At 39.5% G+C, this 18,323-nt stretch overlaps 1 protein-coding gene across 5 annotated transcripts in view; it reads right to left on the minus strand.

Moving 5' to 3' along the window:
• LOC123969755 (glucagon receptor-like) overlaps positions 1–14,503 on the minus strand; it is a 20,809-nt gene extending 6,306 nt beyond the window's left edge. The window contains exons 1-10 of one of the 5 annotated variants that reach the window (XM_046047391.1): positions 14,419–14,503; positions 12,021–12,159; positions 11,758–11,854; positions 11,521–11,628; positions 8,741–8,829; positions 8,495–8,601; positions 7,841–7,997; positions 5,788–5,947; positions 1,502–1,562; positions 1,107–1,176 (exon numbers count right to left, since the gene is read on the minus strand). In XM_046047391.1, coding sequence (XP_045903347.1) covers positions 1,107–1,176; positions 1,502–1,562; positions 5,788–5,947; positions 7,841–7,997; positions 8,495–8,601; positions 8,741–8,829; positions 11,521–11,628; positions 11,758–11,854; positions 12,021–12,074 — 903 coding nt within the window. In that variant the 5' untranslated portion in view covers positions 12,075–12,159; positions 14,419–14,503. Of the gene's footprint in view, positions 1–1,106; positions 1,177–1,501; positions 1,563–5,787; positions 5,948–7,840; positions 7,998–8,494; positions 8,602–8,740; positions 8,830–11,520; positions 11,629–11,757; positions 11,855–12,020; positions 12,160–14,344 lie in introns of those variants that run through there. The other 4 variants (XM_046047392.1, XM_046047390.1, XM_046047394.1 and 1 more) reach the window with 4 other exon arrangements.
• Between the last annotated feature and the right edge of the window lie 3,820 nt (positions 14,504–18,323).

Below are 18,323 nucleotides of genomic sequence, written 5' to 3' on the forward strand. Positions count from 1 at the left end.
TCGACAAGCAGTAAGACTTAACACACGTTCTGTGATCAGATGTCCATTTTAACTCCTAAATTATAGCATTAGTTTACTTTCATTAGCTCTTCTATGCCGTATGAGTCAAATGCTTCCCACAATCGAACCTCCAGGCTCATTGTTCAGCAAATGTTTATGTTTCCTGTATCCAACCATCTTTTTATCACCTTAGTTAGAGAATAAATTCACTGTAATATAATCAAGAGCTGTGTGTGTTGCCTATTTATAGTTCCTGCCAAGAGAATTGACCCTTTAGATATGAGACTGACTGACTGATTTAAGATAATTGAGCGATTATTAACTAACTGATCACTAGTAATAATTGTATAATTATTCAAAACTACCTAGAGGTCCGGAGACTCTAGGATTATAACAACTCCGGTGGTGCCCTGAGGGAAACGAGGAAAATCTTGATTTTATGAATATTAAAATTCACAATTGGGTATCAATTCTCATAAATTTATTAAATTGCATAACTAAAATTTAGGTCTGCTACAGATATATTAAAGATTATTAAGATATTATAGAGGGAAAATAAAACTCACAGAATTTACAAGCTTGAACAGGCCGTTAGCACACTTGTTAGCTCCTTATCTTGGCTAGGTCACTAACTGGACAGTAAGTTCACACAGTTTATTCAAAAGACCTCTTAGTATCATCGACTCCTGTCTCATAACATACTTTCTATAAATTATTTGTGGAACAGTTTCTACTCCAAAGAGGTGGTTAAAGAAAAGTGGATGGTATAGCGCAGCCAATTAGGTATTATAGCTTCCTCAAAGGTCAGCTCTGTACTTTTGTTTATCTGGTCTCAACTAGTAGACATATGCAACTGGTGTAGAACCGGTGTAGAAGTGTCCCTGATATAGTCACAGTTGAATGCTAGAGGTCAGTCACAGTGCTGAGAGAAGGTCAGTCTATACGAGTGGTTCTCAAACTTTTTCTGTCATGCCCCCCTTCAGAAGCCAACAAAAAGTTCATGACAGCTGCTGTGTGTGTGTGTGTGTGTGCGCGCGCGCCACGGTAAACTGCCACACAGAGAATATGAGGTTTAGAGACAAACAGGCAGATAGAGATAGACTTACCAGATATGCAAACAGTATAGGAGAACGGATGATCCACCAATATCCCATGTTAATATTCCTCTCCCAGCACCTACACACAAAACAAATTTTAGATTGTAACTTATTGCTGTTATCATTTGCTCTTATCTTTTTTTGTATTGCTCTTATCTTTTTTTGTATTATTCTTTACACTTGTTAAAGCACTTTGTAACTTGTTTTTGAAAAGTGCTCTACAAATAAGGATTATTATTATTATTATTATTATTATTATTATTATCATTGTGATCTTTTTTTAAGAGTCAACACATAATTTGAATCATCCTCACTATAGATGACTTCTCACAGGACACAGATAAAAGCTGTTGCATCTAAACTGGAATTCACTTAATGTGGCCATATCATGACAAGCAACTTACTCCTCATTCTCATACAGATACTTCACTGTGATCCACGGCAGAACGAATATGAGTGGCGCACCTGAGAATGACAAACAGAGGTAAAATGTGAAAGTTAACTTTTGATGAGTTAAAGTAATACTTTGTAAATATGTTGAAACTGTCTTAATTTACCAGTAGGTAGTGAGGTTGTTATAGCAATCTTCATTTTTAGTACAATTAATGTGTACAGTTTGCTCATCTTAAATCTTTAACCTTGTTATCATGATGAAATCAATTTATTAAACACTGTTTTCTTATGATCATGAGCTCAAAATCTCATTATCTCAAGACAAATATTTCTATTTTTCTGTTACTTGAAAGGTCTCTAAACATGAAAGCGTCTGCCCGTGTCTGAACATGATTAAAGTAAAATCGAATCGGTTCACAAATCTGGTCTCTTCTTTGGACATTATCTGTCTGTTAGGCTACAATGATTCATTAACGTCAATTGAACAATCCAGTTAATATTGTGACAAGACCATGATTTATCATCTCCGCTCAGTGAGAATTTTCTTAATCTTGGAAAACAATGTTTCCAATGAAATCCATTGATAACTACAAAATGAAATTGTTTTCTCACAATAGCAAGTTGAAAATTTAATCGCAAAGTCATTATTTATTTAAAGACAATGAGAAAATGAAGTTGTGATCTCAAGAAAACAGGTTTGAAGTGTTTAACAAAAGCTGCTCTGGGCTTATGAACATGTTTATGTGTACTATGGATTCTTTCATTTAGAAATAATATATTATTAAAATAAGTTGTAAGTAGATTAACAAGTATTTACATCAGTGGCACTATGATTTTAGATGTTCAGTCATATCTATGATACAGTCTTCATATTAAAGGGGAACTCAACTGATTTTATCATCTCTGCTTGAGGCTACATTAGCTGCTACTAGCATTACAGAACCAAATCTCTGACCAAATCGTTGGCTGTCAAGTTGTATTTTGGGTAATGTGGGCACCGGGTTTTGACAAGGTTCTGCTACATCAATTTTGATACTCACAAGATTGTCCCTCTGTACACAATAGCCCCTAAATGTTGAACTCACTTTGTGTTGACATTTCAGAGCCTGCTATACCACACCTGTCCACTAGATGCTCTCAGAGATTTTTATCACTTCATTGAATTACCTGACTCATACTGAGAACTGTTATCTGTCCACACAGCTGCTCTGTATTTGCTCATTGGTCTGTTTACATACCCGCTAAATATTCCTGTACCTGACTGTTGCTGATCACTGTGTTCCTGTTTAGGGTACACCCTAAGTCTCTTAATTGCATTCACATTTCCTTCACTTGCGTCTTTTCCTTCTGTCTGCTCACATGTGCACTGTGCTAGTACTAATAAAGGCACACAGTTACTGCAGAGCAGCATGTTTTCTCTAAGTAGATGTTACCAGTTTAACAAACAGCTGCACAAGAAGAACAACCTGCATTCTGTATTTATATTGTGTCCTGCTCAGAGGCACAGGATCATTTCTACTGTCAGAATGCATTTATATTATTTATTCATTATTGGCATCTGTATTTATTGATATTCTGATAGTGAATGAATTATTGAGTAACCCAGAATATTAGTTTGGTGTCTTTTTAACATTGGAAATGATTAATTAGGCTAAATGTTTCAGAGAAAATTTAAACGATGTTTGTGCTCATTTCAAACCAAACAGTCAGGAACTATCTGCCTCACATGTGACTAAATAGAAATGACAATAAATGATGTAAAAAGTGTTTCTAGCTGACAGACAGACTCTGTGACTCTCTGACTTTAATTGTATAGATGATAGAAGTTAATGGGGGGAAAAACAGATCACAAAAAGAAAAATCTTCCTAATTAAAGAAGAAAGTTGTTTGTGGTCCATTTATTCTTCCGACCTACAATGAACACAGATCAGAAAAATTAAAAATATATAAAACTTGAGTTATACACTTGAGTAAAATTTGTTATCTGTATGAAACTCCAATAATGTTGTGATGTATCAGATCAGTCTGATCAGCTGTAGTGTCCAATCAATAACTTATATCCAAAAAGGGGACGTGTCTGCCAGTAAAAGGCTTCTGTGAAGACTGCTCTCATGTATCCACGCTCATAGCGAGGTTTTCTGCTTGCTCCTCACTTCATTAGCTGAAAAAAGAGCTTTGATGGCAGACCAGAATGACTTCCGCTTCAAGTGAGAGTCGACGAAATATCAAATATGAGACTTGAGATGTACCCACTAAGATGGACGACATGACTGCTCCCCAAAAGTGAAGCAAAAACATCTCTAGAGATGGTTTCTGTCATATTAGGTAATTCTTGTCATGCTGATGTACAATCCCAATTCCAATGAAGTTGGAACATTGTGTAAAACGTAAATACAAACAATACATTCATTTGCAAATCCTTTTCAACCTATGTTCAATTGAATACACCACAAAGACAAGATATTTAATGTTCAAACTGATAAACTCACTTTGAATTTGATGCCTGCAATACGTTCCAAAAAAGCTGTGACAGGGGCATGTTTACCACTGTCACCTTTCCTTTTAACACTCAAGCGTTTGGGAACTGAGGACACTAATTGTTGAAGCTTTGTAGGTGGAATTCTTTCCCATTCTTGCTTGATGTACAACTTCAGTTGCTCAACAGTCCGGGGTCTTCGTTGTCGTATTTTGCGCTTCATAATGCGCCTCATATTTTCAATGGGAGACAGGTCTGGACTGCAGGCAGGCCAGTCTAGTACCCGCACTCTTACTACGAAGCCACGCTGTTGTACCACGTGCAGAATGTGGCTTGGCATTGTCTTGCTGAAATAAACAGAGACGTCCCTGAAAAAGACATTGCTTGGATGGCAGCGTATGTTGCTCCAAAACCTGTATATACCTTTCAGCATTAATGGTGCCTTCACAGATGTGCAAGTTACCCATGCCATGGGCACTAACACACCCCCATACCCTCACAGATGCTGGCTTTTGAACTTTGGGCTGATAACAATCCGGATGGTCCTTTGCCTCTTTGGCCCGGAGGACACGACGTCCATAATTTCCAAAAACAATTTGAAATGTGAACTCATCAGACCACAGCACACTTTTCCACTTTGCCTCAGTCCATCTCAAATGAGCTTGGGCCCAGAGAAGCCGGCGGTGTTTCTGGGTGTTGTTGATATATGGCTTTCGCTTTGCATGGTTGAGTTTTAACTTGCACTTGTTGATGTAGCGACGAACTGTGTTAACTGGCAGTGGTTTTCTGAAGTGTTCCTGAGCCCATGTGGTAATATCCTTTGCACACTGATGTCGGTTTTTAATGCAGTGCCGGCTGAGGGATCAAAGGTCACAGGCATTCTATGCTGGTTTTCGGCCTTGTCGCTTACATGCAGAGATTTCTCCAGATTCTCTGAATCTTTTGATGATATTAGGGACCGTGGATGATGAAATCCCTAAATTCCCTGTAATTGTACATTGAGAAACATTGTTCTTAAACTGTTGGGCTGTTTGCGCAGCTGTTCACAAAGTAGTGAACCTCACCCCATCCTTGCTTTTGAATGACTGAGCCTTTGGGGGATCCTCCTTTCATACCCAATCATGACACTCACCTGTTTCCAATTAACCTGTTCACCTGTGGAATGTTCCAAACAGGTGTTTTTGAGCATCCCTCAACTTTCCCAGTCTTTTGTTGCCCCTGTCCCAGCTTTTTTGGAACATGTTGCAGGCATCAAATTCAAAGTGAATGAATATTTGCAAAAAAACAATAAAGTTTATCAGTTTGAACATTAAATATCTTGTCTTTGTTGTGTATTAAATTGAATATAGGTTGAAAAGGATTTGAAAATGAAGGTTTTATTTACGTTTTACACAATGTCCCAACTTTATTGGAATTGGGGTTGTAAGTTCAAATGTTAATTTATCTCCTTAGTTTAGTTTTAATGAGTTATGACGGAAAGCTGAGCCCGCTCGCGATTGACTCAGCCGGCTGTATGGGCGGGACCTCGTTACCTTGGCTCTATTAGTACCATGCAGATTCAGTTGACTCAGACTATCCAAGATATTTTGGCTTAAATTTTGTACAATTGGAGGAAGTGGAGACACGTCATCCATCTTATACTCTATGGTTCCTGTTAACGGCTACATGACAGAGCCTGTCAGAATGCTGTTTACTCTTCTCAACTAAATGACCAATATTTGTCTGTCACAAAAGAACAGAAATACAAATGTTTGTATTTGTGTAATAACCAGAGCAGCATTACTATTTGATTGTCAGATCCTGTGTAAGAGTGGTTCTTACCCCAGCCAATGGCCAGGTAAATGTAAAAGTACTTCCTCTCGCTGAACACGGTGATGACTAGCAGGCTGTGCAGGTAGATGCCCTCCACCAACAGCCAATAGTTGTTGGCCATCACACTGTACTGCATCATCACCATGGCACCACGGCACCATGTCACAGCCTGACACATGACACAGGATGGGGTGGTGAGGATACAATAAGCCAAGGTGACATGTTCTCTTAAAGTACAAAATGTTGCTTTAAATCAAAGCTCCACGGCTGACAAATACTCTGCTTCAGCTCAGTTGAATCAACTCTGAGTCAGACTGCAGCACAATACAATGTTCAAACCTTGGCTTACAACAGCACTTCATAAGACAAGGACCGTAGCTCTGCACATAAACAATTTTATTCTGGTATCCAAATATATTTTTCTCTTTGATCGCTATCCTTTACAACAAATAAGGTTACAACATTTCAACATTAATTAATTTCCAATGTCTCTTGCGTCTCAGTACAAAAGCAACAAATCACATTTATGGTACATTTATAATTGCTTATTGCTTAAACTTAATGTGGATTAATGCTAACACAATGCTATTTGTATATGACATATACTGTACATTCCTCCAATGCAAATACGGAACAGCTAAGCAAGAAAGGGGAAATCTGTATGTGTGGGCATTTCTAGATTTTCTCTTCCTACCAGACATGATGTTTCACAAGTCTGAAGTGACTTTGTGTTGCCTTCTTTATGAACTGAGAGCTTTATTTTCCAGGAATAGACACTTGGTCAAAACATGAATTACTGGTTGAGGTGCTCGACAAATAATATTTGGGAGAATATCTCCTCTTATTATATATTTGATGTGTCTAGACACACCCAATCAATACCAAATCAGTACCTTATTAAGTTACATGTGTGATGTGTCTGTAGAACGCAAAAACAACATTGAATCACTGGGACACCCAAAAAGATACATGATACAGATATTCAAGAAATATGGAGTAATCTCTGAATGTGTATGTGGCACTATCCTGTGTCTCACTATTATGTATGTTCATATACTGCAGTGAAATAAGTTGAGGTAGTGCTACGAGTTTGTGGATCAAGTGGTCACTTTGATATTTTTGTTTTAACACGATATATGCTCTTATCCTAACTTTAATCAAGTGGTTGTAGTTGGCGAACTTTAACCGTAACTTAAGCACACGGTAACATCTAATGAAAATTGCTTGCAGTGAACATTTCCTTTAAACAGGTGTTATGACCCTGGGGTCATACTTTGTTGTTTGTTTATCTCACCCTGCACTTTCAGCTGTCTCCTCCCTTAGAGTGTGTGTATACAGGTAATGAAGAACAGGTGGGCACACTGGGTTGGTCCTGCAGAGCTGATTGCTGCCTCCTGATTGGTCAACTGGATGACAGCACCATCTTAAATCCCACTGATAGGAACTCTCTTCTCTCTCTCTCTCTCTGACATTCCCAACTTGAGCCTGTGTACTGTGTGTTATGTCTGTGTTCATTGTAAGTAGATAACTGTTGTGAGCATATTAGACTTTGTTAGTGAATCTGTGTAGTGAACACATTAACTCTGAATAGCTTACCTTAATAATTCTGATTATTGTCTTATGGCAACCTTGTTTTGTTGGCTTTAGCCATTTTGTTTGCTATATAGCAATTTTCTTTCTTGTAGCTTATGGTATCAACTACTAGCATTTTAGTAAGAGTGAGAAGCCCTTTTTGTTTGCACCCTTTTTCTCCTGTTGTTGGAATTAGAAATCTACTTTGTCTTTTCTTTACTTTTTGGTTTTTGGGATAGGAGAGTTTGAGGTTTTCTTAGAGTGTTTTGGTTGTTGTTTTGGGCACTGCTCATCTCTGAAGCAAATAAAAACTGCTAAATTGTATTTACTGTGTTCTGGCATTGCTTGGGAGTGGGAAGCCACACATTTATGTTACATCCTGGATACCTCTAGACCTTGGGACGTAACGCAGGTATTTCTCTCACACTATATAGTTGCACATGAAAACAATTCATAGCAGATGAGGTTGGTGTGGTGTGTTTGCTCTGACCGGTATGTTGACCCAGGCTTGTTTCCGGCTGTCACTGCTGCTTCCAGGGTCCAGTGTGAGGGTCAGCAGGGCGTCTTTAACTAGTATGGACACGGCTCTCAGGATGAAGGAGGCAAACAGGTTCATGTGGATGTTGTTCCTCATACAGTGGAGCTTCCTGGTGCAGAGTTGACAGTGTGTTGACGTTTATATGTTGTATTCACTACTCTGAATGCAGGAACATGACAAAAACGATTTTTCCTATCCTTCTTTGCATCCCTTGCATCCTATATATTTTGATTTCCATTTTTGTTCTTTAAATTTTTCCTTCTTCATTTTCTTTCCTTACTTTTTATTCTACCTTCCTTTCTTCTTTCCTCCTTTCTTTATTCCTGCTTTCCTTTCTCTATTCCTTCCCTCAATCTTTCTTTCTCCATTTTTCACCTTCCTTTCTTATATCATGTTTCACCACTGTCATTAATTGCTTCATTGTTACCCTTATTTTGTTCTGTTATTTGTTTCCCCCGTCTTCCCTTTCATTCTCTTTTATTTCTTCCTGTCTTCTTTCCTTCATCTCGTTGTTCTTCACCCCCTTCATTGATTCATTGCTTTCCTTATTTCTTCCTCCTTGTCCTCACTCCTTCCTCTTGTCTTTACTCCCTGTACATGTTGTACCTGAAGGTGATGAGGATTCCCAGCGCTAGTAGAAGAGCCCCGAGGGAGAGCGAGTAGCCCACTGTGTACATGATCCGTAACTGACTGAGGATGCGGCCATACTGCTGCTGTAGAGCCAACAGGAGAAACAATCAGTCATTTTCTTCCATGCATCTGCCAACTTTAAACATGCCCCCCAACACCCACCCACACACCCCCATTTATACACAACCATGCACAAAAACAAACTGTACTGTATACACACACCTCACCAGGGTCATCCTCACATTCCGTGGTATTCTTTTGCGCCCATTGACCATCTTCATTGCAGACTCTGTAGACCAGACCCTGCTGAACTGTTCACACAGAGACACACACTGTGAGATTTTATTTCAGCATAGCATGTTTACCCCCCACTGTTCAGAAGCTGCTAAATGCTTAGCAACAATTTCTTTATGAATAAATAAATATTTAGTGATATCTCAAAAAAACCCAGACATTTTTGATCAATTACGTTCCTTCTTGGTCTTGGATACAATAGTTCAAAAGTCTTAAGCTTAAGCTTTTTCTGAAGGGGGGGGTAATATGCCAATCTATTTTCTTGAGTCTCTGCTTGTTCCTTGGGCAGCTGCTCTCAGTCATGAAATAGATTTTACGCTTTCATTAGTGAGCTTTAGAGGTTCTGATCTCTGGACAGAGGCTAGCTGTTACCCTCTGTTTTTAGTCTCTGTGCTATGCTAAGCTAACGGCTGCTGGCTTCATATTTACATATTTACAAACAGATAATATATAACCAATAATGATAACATAGATAAATATGAAACCTTACTTTACTCTATAATGTTGCTTCTGAGATATCATTGGGCCAAAGTTATACATGCTCAGTTAACAAAGACATTGTTTATACAATTTCCAACCAAACTAATAGCCTGAATAGGGCAAGGGTCTTAGGGATGCAAATAACTTACTTTTATTATCGATTAACCTGCAGATTATTTTTTTTATCAATCGGTTAACCATTTTGTCTATAAAGTGTAAGAAAATATTGATAAAAGTCCGACATCTTTGGCATCTTCAAATGTTTTGTTTTGTTCAACCAACAGTTCAAAGTCCAAATATATACAGTATAAATGAGAAAAAAAGCAGGAGGGAACAGGAGGCTTAGGACTCTTTCTATGCTTTCTGGAAAGGATAGGGAGAGACCCCAGTCAGGCTACCAGTCCACAGGAGATAAGAGAGTCAAGCTCACTTTAACACCTATTTCGGGCCTCCAAACCACCTGGAGGGCCCATCATGCTATGACCTAACACTGTTCTGAGATACAAGCCTGCACACCAAGGGCAAATGAAAAAGCCCCGCAGGATAGGTGCACTGGCCCCCGAGACACAGTGTGAACTCTCAGCACCACTCTCTGGTTCGACAGTTGAGTGAAAGCTGACTAATATTTGGCCTTCACACCGAATCAATGCCTCATGCACTCTCCGAAACCACTGTACACTCAATTCACTACAGCATTCTCCCAAGAGGTTGTTGGTTTCTTTCATCCCACTGAATGACAAGGACATATGGTAAGATGTGTTGCAACTATATTTTCCATTCACCGCACAACATGACTAGATAAGAGCACTTTGAAGAGCTCTTTCTCTGAAGTTCTGCTCTCACATCTTGTCACCGGACGGGTGTTGTGTCCTACATTTCTCAAACAAACAAACTCACTACTTCAATTACGTAGGACAAGGCCTACCTAGCAGGTTAGAAAACGTCTCACATCCAGCACTGTATTTATCATGCGGGTGTGTTGAAGAAGAGCTCTGGCTTGAAAAAAGGATATAGTTTCTGTACACAGCTCTTGGAATGAATTTGTTTCTACATTCAATCTATCATTTTAATGTTTCTATAGAAAATTTCACACAAAAGACTAGACATTTACTTATTCACAAATTCACAAAAGCAGAGTGTGCCACGAGGTGGACCTGCTGGTTTAAGTAAATACTGTATCATGGATTGTTTGTAGCCTTAATTGTTTTTATGCTATTAAGTTTCTAGCTATCCATCTACAATATGACTGGTCCAGTTAATAATAATCCAGACACTAAAGTGTCCAGTAAGCCCAGTTTAACCTGCAGGAGTTTTCTGCTGGCCAGTGTCAAAAAAGAATCTCCCAACATTTTTACCTAAAAAACAAAACAAAAAACATCCGTCTAGCAGCAGGGAAATTCAGACTCAATTTCATCTTTGATAGAAGATGACAAGGCCATAAAGACAATCTGAAAAATGCAGTGAAATAAAATATTTCTATGGTCACAAAACTGTCATCATCAGATCATATCAGGAGTACATCATTGAACATATTAGGTATTACCTTTAACCAGAGCAGTTACTCAGCTGAAAGCTTTGGATATTACCTAACAATGAATTATCTGGTTTTTGCTGATTCTTTGTGAGACTTCTTAGTGATGCCTTAACTTTGTTGTTTTTTTTAATTTGAATGATTTACTGTACTATTGTATAATTTAAAAGTAAACACAACATCAGATATCGTTTATTACATTAAAAAAGCCTTCATCTAAAAGCAGGTGTTGCAAAATTATCTTAATTATATAATAAATATCTGGCTATTTAGGTGCTGTTCAGCTAGTCGCTAACTTTGTCTAAAGGCTCTTTGGTGCTGAGCAGGCAGTGTAGAGTTGGTTTATCAGATCTTGGCTGCCTGCTGCGGCCTAAAATGATAATGATGAGAGTGATTACAACCAAAATAGTAAATTTGTAGCCTCAAAAACCAAAACAATCAACTGAAAGATGTAAAGATGCTCAGTTGACTTGAGAGCAACTGCAGAACTGAGTGTAGGTTTGTCACTAGTGACCCCTTTGACATTACAATATGAAAATATTGATTAGTCAGCTTTAAATTTTTGTAAGACTTGCGTAATTATGAAATCCAAATGCCCAGTACAAATTTCTCTTGCTGTCTTGATGTTCTGTCTTGCTAAAGCACATCTGTAGCCACACACCCCACATATACTGTGCATACACACTCACACACAGACCTTTATGGTACCATGGCAAGAACCATGGGCAGGAGACATTGACAGTGGTTCCTGGGAGTCCATCAGGCCAGCAGGCATACAGATCAAAGGTCCTGTTGCACACCAGCCCTGCAGTGGAGAACAGGTCTGTGAAATCTGTGCTCTTGGCTTAAAGCAGGTCAAGCATACTTCATTCTCCTGAAGTCTCTCATGCATCTCATTCAGACATGAGCTCATGCTAGGATGAGAGGGGTTCACCTGTGGTGGGGGGCGTGGCATTGAGGACGTCCAGGCACTGGTTTTTGTAGCTGCTCCACTGCTCCTTCACAAGCTCCAGGGAGTTAGTAGAGGAGACCTGTAAGAGGAGGAAACTTCCTGAAGCTTCATGTCATCACATTTCAGCAATGCCACCACAGCCTTCCCCCATCATCTAGCTCTTGCTTAAACTTTGTAGACTAAGTCAGTCTACAGTCAGTCTGTATATGGGTGTGTGAAAAAGAGACAAAGGCTGTGAGTCGTACCTTTGTGCAGCTGCAGAGCATAAGCAAGGCCAAGAGGAGACACACCTGGGACATCCCACTGATGTTGGGAGCATGGGGGTCGGTGGGGACCGGAACACAGGGAAGGCTGGACACATGAAACCCTACCTCACCATGTGGCCTACACACACAATATGGAGAAACTTGTTAGTGGGAATAGTGTGTGTGTGTGTGTGTGTGTGTGTGTGTGTGTGTGTGTGTGTGTGTGTGTGTGTGTAAGGGGTTGTTTGAATCACAACAAATCATTAAGAATCAACGAACAGCAAATAACAAGCAACAATCTGTGACATAGTGACTGCTTTACTTTCACACTCACACACATGACAGCTGTCAGATGAAAACCATCTACCTCCACAATGGCAAAGAGCTAGGATCACAGTGATCATGTGTGAGCTCATCCAATTGGTTTCATTAACGCAAACGGTTGAATCGTTTTCCTCCTCCTCTCCATGGTTTTCACATACATTGAAAACAACATCACAAGTAAGTTATGCATTTATGTATGATACACTGTACTGTCTGTTATGCAAAAGGAAACAAAAGCATTGTTCAGATGACTGGATAATGGGATTGGACAGCAGGGTTAAGTGGGTCAGGGGAGAGGAAGGTGCCTTCAGGGAGAATATACTACCCTCATATCTGTAATACCTTCTTTAAAGTCTGCGGAATGAAATCTACGACGTTGAGTTATGTTACTGTAAATAGCTAGAACTCCTTGTGTGTGTGTGTGTTGAATTTCCTGGCAGGTGCATTTCCTGCGGCATCAGTTGACCACTGTCACCCACGAAGTTGGAGAACAAAACGGAATCTGAAACGTTTCTGCAAAAAACACCTTGACCATGGAAACATTTTTGGCTAAAACGTTTCAAATTCCATTCTGGTCCAGTCTCTGTGCTTCTGTTGAAGTGTGTGAAGATGATGATGATGATGCATTTGCGTCAGGCTCTGCATGTTTGTGTCCTTGGCACTGAATTGCTGTACCTAACAGAGATCTAAGCCAAACATGCAAAGCCTGTCATGTCATCCCAGCACAAAGATTAGCACCTACATTTTAAAAGGACTACAGGGTAAACAACTAGCGAGCTGCTGCTGTGTTTTCTTCCTGCAACTGGCCTTTTATCTTGCAGTGTTACAATAATAACATTCCTCTTTATGACCACATGCGGCTGAGCAGCAAAGCTGGAGAGACAGAGAGCAGAAGGACAGACAGTTTAGAAGCACCTGCAGGCTGGCACACAATCTGAGATTAAACTCTACCAGGATGAAATACGTTTCATGATCAAATACACTGAGGAATTCCTCTGTGAATGATATAGATATGAATATGAATTATCAAGGCAGCTTTGGATTACATGCACAAGATCAGTCAATCAACAAATGGCTTTAATCCCAACCTCCCTGGCACCAAAACGTCCCGCATTATTCAATCACGCTATATTTCTTATTGTGAACAAATCCTATAAAAACTCCAAGACCAACAAAGAATTGATGTTACTAACAAGTATTGTCTGTGAATCCATAACCGGATATATCTTGATATAATCAATGAGCCACACTGTTGGACTGTGCTTTCAGACCAAAAGTGAAGCGAGCATTCGGGGCGGTGAGTTTACATACAAAGTCAATGCAAAGACATGTAGAGCCACAATTTCCAGTGGGGCGGCGCAAAGCGAAACGAAGGGGGTGGTCCCGGTGAAGGCTTTTGCGTGAGTTGAAAATTTCCAACTCGAGCAAATTTTCGCGGGTTCTAATAGCCTTCTCGCGTTGTGTGTGAACACAGCGAATGTACTCACGCAAGGAAAGCGTCGCAAAGATTAAATTTGCGTTAGGTCTGAAAGCACCATTAGGCTATGTTGGGCAGTAACGTGTTAAAGTAATATTATTACAGTAACGTGTTACACATTACAGTAATAATATTTCTTTCCCCTGTAACTAGTAGGCTAGTGTAACTAATTACTTTTCTTGTCACGATCCTGTTTTGATTTTGGTTTCTCTGTGTCTGGGTTTTATTCCTGTCTATCTGTGGTCTTGTATCCAGTCTTCTACTTGTTTTGTGTGGTGGTTCTGAGCTGTCCTGTTATCTCGTTGTCTGCCTTAGTACTTTAGTTCTGTTCCTGTCCCTCATGTGTTAGTTTCCCACCACCATGCTTGGGTTCTGTCTGTTGGTTAGGTGTCATTTATGTTCTCTGCTAGTTTCAGTAATCTGATTTTGTTCATTCAGCTCTAGTCTATGTTTAGCCTTTATTATTCATCCACATCTTATTTAGTATCTGTCTTGCCTCGTATCTTAGTTCTTAGTCCTGTACCTTAGTTCTTGTCTTAGTGTTCACTCCTGGTCGGTGTACTTCTGTGTTTTGCCCATGTCTGAGCTCTGTTTTACCTTAGCTTCTGTCTGTGTTCCTTGGTGGTGTTAGTTCATTTGTGATCTGTCCGCTTGTTTATATTACTCTGATGTTTAGTGTTGAGTAATCTGTAATCAGTAATCTGCCTGCCTGCTAGTCTCTCTGTTTTCCCTTCTGTCTCTCTGCCTCGTTAACCCTGATCCCAGTCACCTGTGTTGCTCCCGCCCTGCTCGTTAGTCACTGTGTATAAATGTCTGGTGTTTCTGTTCATTCCCTGTCCGGTCATTGTAGCGTGTATGTGCTCTGTCCCTGGTTGTATGGTTGTATGGTTGTATGGTTGTATGGTTGTATGGTTGTATGGTTGTATGGTTGTATGGTTGTATGGTTGTATGGTTGTATGGTTGTATGGTTGTATGGTTGTATGGTTGTATGGTTGTATGGTTGGTTGGTTGGTTGTAGTCTCGTCTCCTGCCTGTTCCCCATCAGTTCTTTGGTTTTTGGACCATGCATCTGTTTCTGGATTTTTCTGTTGGATTAGCTTTGTTTTCTTGGACTGTTATTTTGGATTCCCTCTGCTCAGCCACTCTGTTTGTAAGTGTGCTTGCCCTCAGTTTGTTTCATTAAACCTTTGAACTATACCTGCTCCGCTCTGTGTCCTGCTTCCAACTTGCTCACCACACACAAACTTTGACATTTCTTAAACAGTAATATTATTACAGTTATAATTCAAGTAACGCTGCTTTACTCGTCATCTAACATAAATTTTGTGCAACCAGCAAAAAAAGCTTTCAACCGTGAACAATTCTACATCTGATTTATTGAAGCGTCTGGAAACTCCGGCCGCAACTTTCACTGATGCTTGAACTCGCCAAGAGAAAGTGGCGTTAACGTAATGTTTTGTAACTACTGAATACTGTTTTTATAAATAGGCTACATGTGCAGAAAAACAGCTGTTGCCGGTGGTGTTAAACGTTAGGCCTAGGCTATGATTTGTAAAAAACACACTTGCTGCTGTTATGAATATGATAGGCCTATTAGTTAAAAAGTTGGGAGAGACGTTGATTTTCTATTTTTTAGGCACCTCCTCTCGCTTGCTTGCTCCCTCTCTCTCGTGAAAACCACTACACCACCCACCCCCTGCACTGTCATTCTGTAGGAATGCAATAACGTAGCCTGAGTAACGTAACTTATTACTTTCATCACCCAGTAATAAGTTAAGTAATATAACTTTTTTTATTTTATTTTTTTTGGAGTAATAAGTAATTAGTAATATATTACAATTTCTGAGTCACTTGCCCATCACTGCTCTTAGGGCCGGGCGATTAATCAAGTTTTATGTTCGACTACAATTTTGGCTTCCAACAATTATGAAAACAGGATAATAGAGATATAAAAATCATTGTGCCATATGCAGTTTAGCAATGGTGCTCTCCTTTTGTCTTGTGTTATAAAACCATCTCCATCCCCACCTCTTTCCTTTTGGCTCTCACCCCTCCTTAAAAGCCCAAACTCACTCTCAGCCAGGCTGCAGCATGTTCAGTTTAGCTCGAGCCAGGTTGACAGAAAGAGAGCCTTTGGTCAACAAGAAAGGTAAAACCAATTAAGCACTTGGGTTTCAAGGAGTCAGACGAGGAACAACAACAAATACTGTGCAAGATTTGTTTCACAGTGGTGTCTGCTCCTCAAGGCAATGTGATCAATGTATTTAATCACCTGAAAGGCGTGTATGACCCAACAATAAAGAAACACAGAAATCAACATTTCTTTGAAAAAAGTTCAATAAATGCATAATCGTGATCTCATTATTGACCAAAATAATCATGATTATGATTTTTACCATAATTGAGGAGCCCTGGTGACATTATGCTCTATTTAGATTAAATCCCACAAATAGGCCTACTGACTAGAGCACCAAATGTGTAATAATCCGTAGCTGAAAATAGTCCCTAATAAATGCAGTATTTACTCCTGTAATATGTGCTAAAAGCTACAATGCCCAGCTGTTTAAGAAATCGCTAAGCCTTTTTAAAGAGCTTTTTTTTTAGAGGTGCTGAATTTGATGTGGAAGAATCTGCTTCCTCTTTTTTGGGGTTCTGTTTTTCTGGTCACTGAGTATTAACTGATTTGTTTTGAGAAAGATTTGTTTTGTCAATGTTAATTTTGTGAAATTAAATGTTGAGTATTATGTATCAGTTATTCTAAAAGTGGTATATTCAATTTGAAACTGAATAGAATGTATTTCAGCCACTTAGATCCATTAAGAGGTCTAAATTATCACTCAGACTTTTTGCTCCAACATATACACTGACCGGCCACTTTATTAGGTACACCTGTTCAATTGCTTGTTAAAGCAAATAGCTAATCAGCCAATCACATGGCAGCAACACAATACAATAGACGCGGCCAAGACAACTTGCTGAAGTTCAAACCGAGCATCAGAATGGGGAAGAAGTGACTTTGAATGTGGAATTGTTGTTGGTGCCAGACGTGCTGGTCTGAGTATTTCAGAAATTGCTGATCTGCTGGTATTTTCATGCCCAACAATCTCTAGGGTTTACAGATAATGGTCCGAAAAAGACAAAATATCCTGTGAGCGGCAGTTGTGTAGACGAAAATGCCTTGTTGATGTCAGAGGTCAGAGGAGAATGGGCAGACTAGTTTGAGATGACAGAAAGGCAACAGTAACTCAAATAACCACTCGTTACAAGCAAGGTATGAAGAATACCATCTTTGAACGCACAACAAGCAGATGGGCTACTCCAATGGCCTCCACAGTCACCAGAACTTGTATGGACAGTCACATATCCAGATTTACTTGATTTTAATGGGTAGCTCGGCATACAAGAGTATCTGAACATGAGTGTGTGTGTGCTGCCAGCGTCTGTGAGTCTGCTTTTACTGAGCAGAGGACGGAGCATAATCACAGGATTGTTTTAAAGTGATAGCCTTATCGACCTCAAGGGCAGATTTTAAATTACACACACACACACACACACACACACACACACACACACACACACACACACACACACACACACACACACACACACACACACACACAGCAGCAAGATGTAGAATGAGAATTTCCTAATGCCTTTCCAGTCTGTGTACATTTCTGTTTCCAGGGTAGTACCTCGATTTTTAAGGCCAGCAATTAAATCCTCTTCCAAATGTTTTGCAGTAGCTGCTTGTTGCTGCTTTTGAGTCAATTTTATCACTGCGGTAATCTTTGTCTCCAAAATGTCATCTTTTCTGGGATTGAAAGAAATAATCTCCCTTGTTGACAGTGCAATATTTAGTTTTCCCAGAGAGGTTTGGTGAAGATTTAACAGTGATGCTATGTATCTATAGTTCTGGTGCATTTACGGGCTCTGGTTTGAATTATGAAAAACTTATTGTATTGATTCATGTAATCATATGACACCCTTTCATGGTCACAAGTTACCAGTAAGGTTGTTCTCTTTTATTTTATTTTATGTATATATATTATGTATTTTATTTTCTCTCGGAGAAACCTTTCTTTGAACTTGCTGTTACTGAGTGAATGCTTGTATCATTCTACTGAATAGCTGTTCTGGGCTTATTTTTCATAACAATTCAATGGAAAATGCTCAGCGTCCATGTCCTATAAACATGAATACAGAGCTATGTGTGTGTTTCATTAAGGGGCAAGACAAAGCTAAGGATGTCTGCACAACTATGCTCGCTGATTTGTATGAGCACAATCAGCCTGTGTGAGTCACAGCTTTCCTTTTGGATTATTACTGAATATTGGCTGTTCATGTGATTCAAAAAACATGACTGACTGTCACACATGCGTGTGTGTGTGTGTGTGTGTGTGTGTGTGTGTGTGTGTGTGTGTGTGTGTGTGTGTGTGTGTGTGTGTGTGGTTTCTGCTTGTCCAAAGTGAACTGACAAGTGCAGGCAGTGGTTCCATTAGCTG

The sequence above is a fragment of the Micropterus dolomieu genome, linkage group LG04 (assembly GCF_021292245.1).
Source record: "Micropterus dolomieu isolate WLL.071019.BEF.003 ecotype Adirondacks linkage group LG04, ASM2129224v1, whole genome shotgun sequence".
NCBI classification, from domain to species: domain Eukaryota; kingdom Metazoa; phylum Chordata; class Actinopteri; order Centrarchiformes; family Centrarchidae; genus Micropterus; species Micropterus dolomieu.